The 14246-nt window shown below is 42.5% G+C and overlaps 1 protein-coding gene across 1 annotated transcript in view; it reads left to right on the top strand.

Moving 5' to 3' along the window:
* The window catches only part of LOC117514004 (raftlin-like), a 365659-nt gene that overhangs the window by 266716 nt on the left and 84697 nt on the right, over window positions 1-14246 (top strand). Inside the window, exon 6 of the mRNA XM_034174289.1 lies at window positions 13173-13376. Coding sequence (XP_034030180.1) covers window positions 13173-13376 — 204 coding nt within the window. The remainder of the gene's footprint in view (window positions 1-13172; window positions 13377-14246) is intronic.

Genomic DNA, 14246 nt, shown 5'->3' with positions numbered 1-14246 from the left:
TTGTTTCATTGCGAGGAAATGGCGGAATGATTTGGGCTTTTTTTCCCATCAGAATTTTTTCAGAAACTGTTAGAGACAGGCAGCTGGAAACCATTCGAAAAATTTATCTGGCTTTTGGTGAAAATTTTACGGGCTTCACAGAGAATAAGGAGTGTTACTACAGCTTTAAGGACGGCCCACAATGGCGCACGGCTCACCGCGCTCCGAGCCGCCATCGAGAGGCAGAAACCACCACATCATTTCTAAACGGCTCGCTGTGTGGATCCGGGACCGTCGTGTGCAATTTCTCTGGTTATCACAAGAGCTGGACATCAGCCATTTTCTGGCAGATTTCACTTTTAACAAGAGATTTTGTCATGGAAAGCCGCGCGGAGGCTTTGCGCGTCACGACCGATTCGCTGATGAAGCGAGACAAAGGAACATCTCCTTTTCGGAGTGCCAGAGGACAAGTTGGGACAAGCCCAGCTCTCCACAATTTCTCTTATACTCACTGGACTGGTAAGCACTGAAAGCCGAGATAGGCATGTCCCAACTTGTCCTTTATCACTCCGAAACGGTGGGGTTCCTTTGTCTCGCTTCATCAGCGAATTGGTCGTGACGCGCGAAGCCTCCGCGCGGCTTTCCATGACAAAATCTCTTGTTAAAAGTGAAATCTGCCGTAAAATGGCTGATGTCCAGCTCTTGTGATAACCAGAGAAATTGCACACGACGGTCCCGGCTCCACACAGCAATCCATTTAGAAATGATGTGGTGGTTTCTGCCTCTCGATGGCGGCTCGGAGTGCTGCGAGCCATGCGCCATTGTGGGCCGTCTGTTGTGTGGGCCGCTGAAGAGGAGGTACTGCTGGCCCACCACCACCAGAGGGCGCCCTGCCTGGAGTGCGGGCTCCAGGCACCAGAGGGCGCTGCCGCCTAACAGGAGCAGCCAGGGTGACAGCTGACGCTCATCATCCTTGACAGCTGTCACCACTCAACAGGATCAGCATTGGTATATCAGCCAGACGACATCTCCACCTCTTTGCCGAGATATCGTTCTACCTTGAAGGTAACGTACCTCAGCTGGTTGTGAGATAATAACCCTTTGTTGCTTGAGCGTTTTTTGTGAACTCTTTATTTGACGAGAGGAGGAGGTGGTTTTCCACCGTACGTATTGCTGGGTGCACACGCACCCACTTCTAACTGTGTTTGCTCCTCGCCAGCAGTACCAGATCCGACACGCGGAGGCAGTGGCCACCTGGGAGTTCGGGACTTGGCGGCTCCAGTATTCCCGGGGTTCGGTGGCGGAGGAAATCGTGTGGTTCCGGTTCGACTTCGGACTGATGTCTCCTATCTTCGAGCCTGCCCACATGACATCTTGTATTTGACTCACTATTGTAATCTGTTGTTGTTGTGCATTTTCACAACAGTAAAGTGTTGTATTTGGCTTTATCCATTGTCCGTTCATTTGCGCCCCCTGTTGTGGGTCCGTGCTCCTACACTTTCCCCAACACCGTCCTTAAAGCTGTAGTAACACTCCTTATTCTCTGTGAAGCCCGTAAAATTTTCACCGAAAGTCAGATACATTTTTCGAATGGTTTCCAGCTGCCTGTCTCTAACAGTTTCTGAAAAAATTCTGATGGAAAAAAAGCCCAAATCATTCCGCCATTTCCTCGCAATGAAACAACGATGAGAGGGGTGGACCAGTGCTCACTCAAAGCCTGCCCACAGGCGAATGACACAACCGACAGGCGTGGAAAAACTCACGCATGCGCACGAAGGTTCAAGCTTGGCTGATGTAAAAACATATGAATCAAATCCATATATTTTTTGCGTAAAATAAAAAGGTCGGATACTTTTCTCACAGACCTCATATATCTTCCATGAGGTCAAGAAATAAGTAAGAAGAGCTTATGGAATCATGCATTTGCTGGACCGAGGTATTCTGTGATATTGATATCGTCGGCAGAAAATGAAGGTCCAAGTCTTCGGAGTCCTGGTGCTTTCTGTCTTAACTTATGGTTGTGGGACTCCAGTTCAACCCAGTGACCTCAGGTATGACTCGATGTCTGTTGTGCTACGTTTCCCCAAAGAATCCTGGGATATGGTTGTAATAACTGTGTGTCAAATGAGCAGTCATAGTCCGGAAAATACGGCAAGCAAGTTTTTTTTTTTTAACAAGTTTGAGAGGTCCTGCAACTTATAGGCCAGTGCAACTTATATATGGGAAGACAAAAAAAAAAAAATCACGATTCATGACCACATGACATGAGTGAGGCCGAATGACACATGAAGAAGGATTCCAATGCCACTCGTGAAAAATCAGAGCCACCTCAAACGTCTCATACAGCAGTCACCGCATACATTCGGGCACAACACATGCACTCCACATTCGCGTGTCACTCATGCCAGAAACCCATTTGAACGGCGGGCAAGATGAGGTTGCACTGCCATCTGATCGTGCTTGCAACATTTGCACAGCATGTCGAACGCAGGCTGGACAAATAGCGTCGCAGCCAAGGGGCTGCACGAAATCATCGGCCACATCAACCCCTGGCTGAATGACGCGATCGAGGCAGCCTACACACCAGCGGCCGAATGACAGCGAAAGGTGTGCGAGTGCCCATTTGACCCACTCTTGGCTGGAGTCCAGGTGCCACCAATGAACATCTAACACCACTCAAAAGGTGTGGCTATTTGCATAGCCAACATGAAAGTAGAGTGCAGCTGACCACTTTCAAGCTGGCTGCGTGAATGACCCCACATTTTGTAAGTGATCTGCAAGTGTGCCACCCCCACAACACAAATGGCATGTGAGTGTGTCATCTCCCCCCACACCATGAGCCTACATTGTCAAGGTGTGGATGAGGTGGCGAAGGCTCGAACGATGGCCAAAGTGCAGTGCCATCGGTGTCAGCGCAGCGTGCACATCTGGATGGCTGCCATGTCCATGATGGAACAGCTGACAGCTGTGGAACACCCATCATGGCACATCCAGCTGGAGGTGGAATCACCGGCCACAGCATTCCCACACTACCACCACAGAGATAAAATAAAAACCCTGCCACTCTGGCATCACGTGACACGGGATCGCAACGTCCACACAGTTCGTCAGTCATGTGACAGCCTGACTGACAGGTCAGCCACATCCTGGAGCCATGAGCCCAGTCGTGAGTGTGTTGCTGCTCCAGACAGGTGGGCATGTTGCTCGTTGGTGATGTGATGTCCGTATTGACATGATAATAAGCGCTGACACCCACTACAATTATGCCTATCAGGGGATCATGTTGACATGTAATCACGTCACGGGGTGGATGTTATTCAAAATCAAGCAGGGAGGGAGCTGACCACAACCCATGGCCAATGACTGCGTTCTTGCAGCTTGCGCTGCTCCACATTGCGGCTGCTACATCTGCAATGCAAAGCTGGGGAACACATAGTCACGTGCTCCAATCACTGGGCCTCACGTGACACAAAATTAGAATTTTCACATGTTCTATCTGTCATGTGACAGCCTCACTGACCGATCAGCATAGGCAGCTTGTTTTGGCCCACATTCCGGAGCCGTGAGCCCATTCGCGTGAGCGATTTGCTGCTCTGGACAGGTAGGTGTGTCAGTGGCAAGCCCTGCGTCATTGTTACTCACAGCTGGAGAACACGTATCGTGCCATGAAGAACATCACCTCTCAACACGCCACCGCAATGCACATGTGTCTGCAGGCTCTCCTGTCATGGTAAGTAAGTCCCTTCGGCTGCTCCCTTGTTTGCACTCGGGGTCGCCACAGCAAATCCAAGGTGGATCTGCATGTTGACTTGGCACAAGTTTTTTTTTTTACACCAGATGCCCTTCCTGACGCAACTCCACATTACATGGAGAAATGTGGCAGGGGTGGGATTTGAACCCGGAACCTTCTGTACTGAAACCAAGCGCATTAACCACTTGGCCATCACCCAAAACACATATCACCTTTGCAACACATTCAGCAGCACCTCAGTGCACACTACAGACCATCAGCCAGGCTGCCCCATGTGAAAATATTCATCTGATCATGTGAATGGCCGCTGCGCTGGACAGCTGGACATGCGAAGCCAGCTGATGTGTTCATGATATGAACCCATCAAGTCATTCATGTCAGTTCATTAATTCCTTGTTTACATCCATGACCATGGTTCATGAACATAGAGGAACAGAAGGATGATAATTCTTGTATTGTCTGCTCTTTATAGCAAAACAAAATCCATTTGTTTTGTTATTTTCAACACAGAGCATCTTGTCATCAGGCATCAATTACAACTCATTACCAGTAACATGATTGTGTTACATTTAAACAGTGCATTCATTGTTCTTATAATGTTCTGTGCTCTCTTATTATTATGTCCTTCCACATTTTTGTCAACTTATGTATATTTGTGCAACATTTAATTGCTGCCGCTGCTGTGTGAGTGCAATGTGGTATCGTACACCATTGCCATGGGATCATACGGCATCCGTACACGGCTGTCCGACTGTCTGCAAATAAATATGAATAAATGTATTTATGAAACAGCAAAGAATGCTGTCAAATGACACAAAGAACTGCACCATACAAAAGACGTTCATGTCTCTGTGTGTGCAAACAAACAAACAAACATTAATTTCCACAGCAGAATAATAACGTGAACAGGAAACAGATAAACGCCCTGTGAGCTGATTTAGAACAGAACTTAACGTAAGTTTGCACTGGACGGCTCTGTCACTTTGGGAAATGTTCCACATAGAATCCAACAGAGATCAGAGCTGTGCTCAAAAAGTCTGTAAAGAGTCTGTGTGATAATCCGCTGTTAATTATTAAACGCGGAAGAGGAAGAGTCCGAAAACAGCTGACTGCGCTCTGGAAAGAGGCTCAAATACAACCAAACAAACAAACAGTCTGTCCTCTGATCACAAAATGGGGGCTCGGCGAGTCCATAGTTGGGAAGATCCACAAAAACAGCCTGGTGCCCATCCAGAGGGAGACACCACCCACAAAGCGACCTGCCGCCCCTTGATTTTCACTGGCCGGAGAGGGGGAGGTGATAGGGTGACTGCTCCCCCAGCTGCGGTGCCAGTTTAGACCCACTTCTCATCCAATGGTGTGGTGTCAAATCTGTCCCAAGTTGCCTGTCTTCAGGAAGGAGACAGTGAATAAGAGGAACCACAAGAATAAAATAACGAAAGAAAGAAAAACGTTCTGAAGAAATACCGTAATGCGTTTTTTTACTGGAAGACATGGAAAATGGACTTATTTTATTTATTTCCTTATTTTAAAGAAACCTTATTTGGACTTATTTGAAAGTACAAGGACAGCTCTTAACAAGAAGAAGAAAATTAATGGCGAGTTTATTTTATAAATGAACTAAAACAGGAATTTAAATTACATTTAATTTACGTTGTACGTTCACCTATGATCGTCTGTTAAGTGGTTTAAAGAAGAGGGTTGCACTGCTAACAAAAACATTAATTAGCTCTTTGCTTCCGATAGATAAAACAGTGTTTGTGTTACACCGGATTTTCAAATGTTTCATTGCGTGGTGCGTTCATTGGCTGAAAGAAGCCGTTTACTCACATTTTGTGCCCTTAGTGACATTAATTAGCTTGTTAGCTGCGTTCCTTAACATAGTGTGTGCTTTATAAATTAATAATTCAGTGACTTAATCCATTTTGCTTCTTGCATAAAGTGATAAATAGAACTTATACTCCGGTGCAGTGTTTATACGTTTTCTCTCTCTTTCTCTCAAAGATGCATATTTTTGAACCAATACGACTTATAATCCAGAAAATATGGTATGTAAACTCGGATAAAGACTTTGCAATATTATATACAGTAATGCCCTGCACATGCAGTCGTCCTGGAGTCAAGTTTTGTTTTTGTCTTTTTCAGAATAATGGAAGATCATAATAATGAGAAAATTACAAATAGCCCAATGAATCGCCAAAGGTATTATGCAAAAAAAGGCTCTGGAGGTGACTTATGCTGTGTGCCTCAGTGTAGAAATTCACAAATAAAATGTTTGGCAGTTGGCACAAGGAAAGAAACTAATGTTCTATAAATTTCCCAGTAAAGCACACCAAAACAAACTGGATAAATATGCAATCCATATCAACAAAATGGGACAACCTTAGATTCCCAAAAAATATTAAAAGATCTACACTGAAAAGTTTGTCATTTGGTATTAATTTTATTTATCTTCTATTTTTCAAAATTGAAATCACGTTTTACTTTTCAAAAGAAGCAGGCCTCAGTGGCAGATATGACACTGATACACAGTTTGCCTAATTCAACATGAAATCACACCACATTAAAACATGTTCAACAAAAAATATTTGTTTTCTAATTGTGTATAAAACTGAAAGAGTGGCACACTATTAATAGGGGAACACCATAACGCCATGTGCTGTAACACCGCTTATATATAAATATCAAATGACTGAAACTTACCAATACGATTACACTTATTCAGTAGAAAAGTCTGTCTTTTGTTGCCATCAGGTAGTGTTTTGCATGTGCAGTATTAATAGCAGGTATGCCCCTGATCTCATTTCTGCACCTGCTTAGCTTTTCCATACAGGCAGGTTCTGCTTGCTCTTCACTGCTGGCTGTAAACTGGAATTTTCATGCCCAGCAGTCAGTCCCTGTCCATGTACATCGTTGATAGTTGGCAGGTAGAAGTAGCACAATCCTACATAAGAAACACTTCCAACGCCTTCTCTGACAATCCATCCACACAAATCTCACGTGATGAAGCAAATGAGTTTTTGTTGGGTTTTTTTTTTTTCTCCCCCACTCAGACCACCCAGGACTACTGCATGCACAGGGAATTATGGGAAGTTGCGAAACTGACTGTGGAAGTATGTGGACAGTGGCGACTATACTGTTTGAAATTTACAGATAGATTTACATGCAAAAGTGGAACATAAATGAGCCTTAAACAAAGCTCTTCCTACTATCTGGGGTTCCTGTTCACAGAGAGGAAAAATATTGTTTTGGCTACTCATCGGCATGTACTAAATGGGAAGTCGTATTGTTTGGTTGCTTGTCCAAGATTTGTTTGCCATATTGTCTAAGTAAGTGGGGGATGTAGAACATTCACGTGGGATGTGGGTGTGTGTAAATCTTAGGATGTGAGTCTGCTTTTCTCGAGAGTGAAAAATAAGATTTAGAAACTTTGGTGGCCGGCTGTCACATCCCTCAGAGGGGCTAAATGAGAAATGGTTATAAATCGTTCATTCTTCCTGGATGTTGACCAAATGCATGGATGGACAAACCGAAGACTCAGAGAGACTGAGCCATGACTTCCCTCCATCGCTCTGACTCCCAACGTGTGAAAGTGTATCTGTGGGCAGCTTGGTAGGAGTGCCACACATTCTGCTCATCCATCTGGCTCACTTGCGGTGTGACAGTCTGACATTTACATTCCAAAGAAAGGATAAAATGTTGCTACTCCTGATTTGGTTTACATTCGACCAATTCCAATTCTGATCACATCTCATGGTTTGTGCACTTTGAAACAAACAAAAAGGAAAGAAAATGTTTTACTCACTCACACATCATAGCAAATAAAACTTTATTGTCAGATATGAGGACGTAACGTGACATGCATACTGCAGGCTTATTACCAAGCTTTATTTTTGCCCCCGAGGCTGCAACATTCTGCATATTTCTGCTTGATGTAAACAACAGCTAGCTGGAGTGCTCCTAAAACATTATTGAAGGTTATACTATAAATCAACTAGTGAAGTTCTGCAACAGCATTGCTGCATCACTTCTGCAATAAAAATTAAGTAAAACAATAAAATAACTTGCAGTGTAAATATGACTTAACTGTTTCTCATTCTCTTCACATTTGTTGCTGATTCCATGAAGAAAAAGGAGGCAATATGAATCTCATCTTGTTTACATGTTGAAGAGGTTTTTAAACTTTCTTGCATACAAATATTTCCTGCTCACTAGGGCTGTTGAGATGCCAACAACTACAGTGCTACAAATTGATCCAAAAATGCAGCATGTGTAAACAATACTGGAAAAGAAGAAGCTTAATATGAGCACAGCAGAACTTGCTGTGTAACATGTATGTCCATGTTTGAAATCCCTGAACTAAGCACCTCTCATTTTGTGCTCAACTGGAAGCAGGAACCAGGCACAAAATTAATTAGCAAATAGCAAGCAAGCAGCGATGAAAGCCCCCCAAATCCCCCAGTTCCTTGAATGTCCTCAGTGTCCTCAGTTCCTTAGTGTCCTTAGTTCCCAAATGTGTATTGAGTGTTGTTAGAAGGAAAGGTGATGTCACACACCACTGTCCCAACTTTTTTGAAACGTATTGCAGGCATCTATTTCAAAATGAGCAAGTATTTGCACCAAACAATAAAGTTTATCAGTTTGAACATTAAATATCTTGTCTTTGTGGTGTATTCAACTGAATATAGGTTGAAGAGGATTTGCAAATCATTGTATTCTGTTTTTATTTACATTTCACACAACGTCCCAACTTCATTGGAATTGGGGTTGTATCTATGATATCCCCCCTCCCCCAAGTCAACAACTTATACCTGTTCACATTTAAATAGTACTTTTGTTAACTTATTTTTAATAACAGTAATTATTAGCATATTTTTGAAGTATTTTGGATTTTGTAGTTACTAGTACACAATTTGCCCTCTTTATATGGTGGTTATTATGGGATAGTGGTGGGGTTTTTGCAAATGTTCAAAAATGGACAAACAAATATTTTATTGATATAAAGTTTGACCTTAAACAGTGTGTCTATGCTGTGGTTGGTGTAGGCATTGGGCAGATGGGACGGGGTAGTGAGGCATAGTCCATTTTGCTTGTGGCCCCCAATGCCTTGAAATGGCCGTGGCTGGCTCCAAAAGCACACCACTCGGCTGGTGTTGCTCTGTCTGCAGTTTTTCCGGTGAGTTGGGCTGGGCAATATTGTAAACAAATTATGCTGCATTCACCTGCTTGCTGTATATGACAGACTGTTAGGAAAATTACCTAAAAACACTGACACAGATAACAAATGAGACACCAGGGGAAACAGGTTTCAGTTTCTAAGATCTTTCTTCATTTAAAGCTTTAAAAGGTAGATCTCATACAGAGTGTAAAGTCTGAAAGACAAATACGAGTACATTCAGTTTTCATGCCACTTATACAGAGTCCCAAGGTGTTAAAGTCCATTCAGTTAATCATTTGATAGTATAAGACAGTCACCCTCAAAAGTCCGTTCCTTGGTCGTTCATTATACACTGATGAAACTTTGTCTTGCCTCATCACATAGCATAAGACAATCAATCTCACAGTCCGAATGTCTCGCCTCATCAAACCTATCTGTGCTCTCTCTTCCATGGCATTCTTCAATCAATTACTTACACAATTATAATGGTAAATACATTTGACAGAGCACTGACAGCTTTTGTAACAGACATTACATTCTTTTCAAAGAGAGTACAGCACAATTCCTTCATCCCTGCCAGATAATGCTTTTTTTTTTCTATCCCCTTCCCTGGAATGACATACTGCATGCTGTTTTATATATTGAGTAATTGTGAATAATTTGTGTGATTTACCAGAGTTTAAACTGCAAAGTCATAAAAAGTTTTTAAGCAACAATCAGATTATTAAAGTGTTGTGAATGAACAGGATAAGGTGTGCAAGTTGAAATACCTTTATGTTCATCACAAGTGCAAAGGGTACATAGCCCATTAACATTCCTTCCAGGTAGGGTTTGTAAATGAGTGTCAGATTATCTAAGATATCTCAATGAACTAGTCAGTAAACCTGGTGAGGATATACTAATGAGATTTTATCAACAGCCAATATAACTTTGAAATTCTATGTTATACAATGACTCAGTTCATATAGTACAAGTGGTTTTACACTAACTTTCAAAAGATTGGAACACCAAAGAAAAATGAAAAACGATTTCTTGATGATCATTAAAAAAATGTAACATTTAAACAAAAACACATTCTGAATTATTTGAAAGTATTTGATGAAATTATCATTTTGTTAATAAATGTAACACTGTCAAGAAATTGTTCAGTTAGATTATTCCAAAGTTTTGAAAGTGGAATTAAAACAATGTTTATGTACATGTGACGACTAAGACTGATGTCGTCTGGAATAGCAAAAGCCTTATTATTGCTGGTTGTTTCACAGCAGCTTGTGGACTATCTTACTGAGAATAATCTTTTCGAGCCACTGCAGTGTGCTTTTTAGAAAGTATCATTTGACAGAGACAAGTCTCATTAAAGTGGTGAATGATCTTCTGCTTGAAATTGATTCAGACACCACTATCGTTCTTGTGCTGTTAGATCTCAGTGCTGCATTTGATACCGTGAATCATCATATTCTACTCGATAGGCTGGGGAATCATTTTGGGATTACTGGGAATGCCCTGGCATGGTTAACATCATACCTGACCAGTTGTTCTCACTGTGTTTTGTACAATAACACTACCTCTAACCTTAGTGACATGAAATTTGGGGTTCCACAGGGGTCCATCTTAGGCCCCCTGCTTTTCTCCCTTTATATAGCACCCCTTGGGCACATTTTGCGGCATTTTGGGATTACCATTCCTATGCTGATGATACTCAGTTATACATGCTGATAATCTTATCCACATAAAATCCTTATAAGATTGCCTTGAATCAGTGAAAAGCTGGATGTCTAGCAACTTCCTACTTTTAAACTCTGATAAGACTGAAATGATGGTTCTTGGTCCAGTGAGACATCGGCATCAATTTGACCAGTTACCGCTTAGCCTAGGCTCGTGTGTCATACATCACACTGACAAAGTGAGGAACCTTGGGGTAATTTTTGATCCTAAGTTGTCCTTTGACCTCGACATTAGAGATATTACGAGGACTGCTTTCTTCCAACTGCAAAATATAGCGAAGATTCGGCCCATCCTGTTATGGCTGATGCTGAGACCCTGATTCAGGCTTTTGTCTCTTCTAGATTGGACTACTGCAGTGTTCTATTTTCTGGTTCACCACAGTCCAGCATTAGGGGTCTCCAATTGGTTCAAAATGCTGCTGCCATATTTTTGACACTGACACATTATACTGTATTTGTTGTCTTTCTGATGCCTGATTCTGTTTTTTCTCTCTGAGGTGTGGCTCCATCCTGAGATGAGAGTATTGTCTACTTCTGCAACTCTGCCATCCTGTGCACCGGCAAAACTTCCTGTATATTCGTTTTGTAAATTGTTTTGTCAATTTGTGTCAGTAGCATGGCCCAAGCAGAGGGTCACTTTGAGTCTGGTCTGCTTGAGGTTTCTTGCTCAAATCATCAGAGGGAGTTTTTCCTTACCACTGTCACCTGTGTGCTTGCTGGGGGTTGGTAAGGTTAGACCTTACTTGTGTGTTGTGATTTGGCACTATATACAGTAAATGAAATAAATTAAATTAATTAGTTAGCATAGGCAGATTTACAGAAATTGTTTGTATTAACTTGATTTTCTAAACTGACTGAGTTCCATTTATTTATTTTTTACTTATTATACCGGGCAGCACGGTGGCTTAGTGGTTAGCACTGTTGCCTTGCAGCGAGAAGGTCGTGGGTGTCTGTGTTTTTTAGGTCGTGGGTCCCATGGCCTTTCTGTGTGGAGTTTGCATATTCTCCCCATGTTTGCGTGGGTTTCCTGTAGGTGCTCCGGTTTCCCCCCACATCCAAAGACATGTGGGTTAGGTGGATTGGAATCTTTAAAATTGTCCTTAGGTGAGGTGTGGGTGTGGGTGTGTCTGTGTTTGTTTGTCTGTTTGTGGCCCTGCGACAGACTGGCGTCCTGTCCTGGGTGTACCCCGCCTCGCGCCCTATGACTGCTGGGATAGGCTCCAGCCCCCCGCGACCCTTAACTGGACTAAGCAGTAGAAGATGACTGACTTATTATACCACTCCTCTCCTCAGCTTTGGTGTGAGAGTTGTGCCCAGGCATTTTACAAACTGGGAGACATTAATGATGTAGTTGTAGTGTGAGTACCTGGTCATACATGTATTCCAGGTAATGAGAGAGTAGACTGGCTCACAAGGTCAGGGAGATCAACTAAAGTTGTAGGGATGTCAATTGCTCTGCAGAAGACCGCCCTCCAGAACTGGATCAGGAAGCAGCACCACAAACAATGGCAGGGTTTGAGTGACTGCAGGCAGGCAAGACAGCTCATGGAAGGTTTTCCAGGGAGCTAGTTGCCTTTCCTAGATGTATAATAAGTACAGTGGTTAGGACTCTCACAGGTCACAACCTCTTGAACAGACATAGAATGGTAATGAGACTCCAACAGGTTAGTCCATGTACAACTTGTTGAACTTGTCTCTCCATTTTTGGGGGGCCAGTATCCAGGTATGGGGTTGGCTGAGGCAGAGGTTTTTGGGTTCCTTGATCTTGAAACCTGACCAGATTAGGAAACTAAAGCTAAGAAACCTGGTACCTTTATCAAGGGTACCAAAAGGTTAAACTGAGAAGGTTTTTTTTGGGGGGGGGGGGGAGAGCAATGGGCCCATTTGTGGCCTATGCTCTGCTGAGCTGATAGTCTACCCCCTCTTTCCTAGCCTAACCTACTTATTTATTTACAGGTCATTTTTCATGGAAGTCTTGCAAACACCCAATTATGTTTATTTTATTTTCATTAGCAACCATTTTTATTTGCAGAAATGTCCCATTTTAATACTTGAGAATTTTTTTTCTACTGTAGGTTTCAGGACATGTACAGGAAATTAAGCAGGTTGAAAAACACGGGAGCACAGAAATTATTTACTTTTTGTTTTCAACACCCGATGACCAGTATGAATTTTTCTTGGCGTAAAAGCTTGTTGATTGTCTACACTTTGGCTGAGTGGCTTATCTCACAGAAAAGAAATGCCTTCCCACTGCCATGCTGGCTAAACTGCAGACAATTATTATGCATTTAGGTATACAGAATATTCGACATCTAAACTCTGAGGTCTTTCAAATATCTGTTTACCAGACCAGTTCTTATAAACTGACAGCTGAACAGTAAGAATAGGCTCTTACAGCTTGCAGATGGAGCCAAATTACTCTTTGGGTTGCTTCCAAAGTACAGCAGTAGTTCGACAAGCATGCTGTAAACTGTGGGACTTTTACAGAGGTTATATCTGTGTTGTCACAAACCTTTGAGTTAAATCAATGGTGACAATTTTTGTCTTTCTTTGTCAACAGGAGTGGAACTCCTCGCTCTGTACAACCACCCGCCAGTCCGAGAGGCACAAGTGAAGTACTACACTGTCAAAGTGCCGCTGAATGTTAAAAACTGTGAAGAGGGTGTCAAAGGTGTTGAGGCCAACTGGTTGGATCACATGACGCAACACTTCAACAATGGAGCCTCGCTGGTTGATGGATACTTCCACCTGGGCAATCTGAATGGTAAGCCAGCAAGTTGTACTGCTTCAGAAGATACGTTTATACAGGAAAAGAGTGAAATTTTGTTCAGATGCGTTTAAAATTTGACTATTTCAGAGGTACTCATAATTCTTCATCCAAATGCATGAAATCACATCATTAAGAGTGCCAACCAGCAGATCAAGTTAGATCAGTTCAAGTCTGGAAGCATGCACTGGTGATCGGTGTCACCACAACCACCACACGGCAGTACCACCATGGGTTGTGGATGGCAGCCATCCAATCAATCAATCAACATTTATTTATAAAGCGCTTTACAGCACCGACTGGTGTCCAAAGTGCTTAACATTAAAAACACAAATTTACAAAATAAAACACATATAAAATAAAATTTTAAAACAACACATAAAAAAAGAACATAAAAATAACAGAACATGTCACCTCCCCACTAAGTGTTAAAAGCCAGTTTAAATAAATAAGTCTTTAACTTAGATTTAAAAAGTGCTAGGTCAGGAATAGTACGTAACTCAAGAGGTAGCTCATTCCACAGTCTGGGGCCAGCTACCGCGAAAGCATGATCACCCCAGCGTTTATATCTTGACCTTGGAACATCTAAGTAAAGCTGGCCAGACGCCCTTAACGTCCTACTGTAGGTGCGCAAAGTTAAAATTTCAGACAAGTAGGGAGGTGCAAGGCCATAAATAGCTTTAAAAACAAACATTAAAATTTTAAAATCAATTCTAAAACGAACTGGAAGCCAGTGGAGTGAGTATAGGATGGGCGCAATATGCTCACGTCTAGAAGTGTTTGTCAAAAGACGAGCAGAGACGACTGATTAATGCCTGCATAAAGTGCATTACAATAATCAAGTCTGGAGCTGATGAAAGCATGAAT

This window comes from Thalassophryne amazonica, chromosome 7, assembly GCF_902500255.1.
Source record: "Thalassophryne amazonica chromosome 7, fThaAma1.1, whole genome shotgun sequence".
NCBI lineage: Eukaryota > Metazoa > Chordata > Actinopteri > Batrachoidiformes > Batrachoididae > Thalassophryne > Thalassophryne amazonica.
This window is presented reverse-complemented; position numbering and strand designations above follow the sequence as displayed.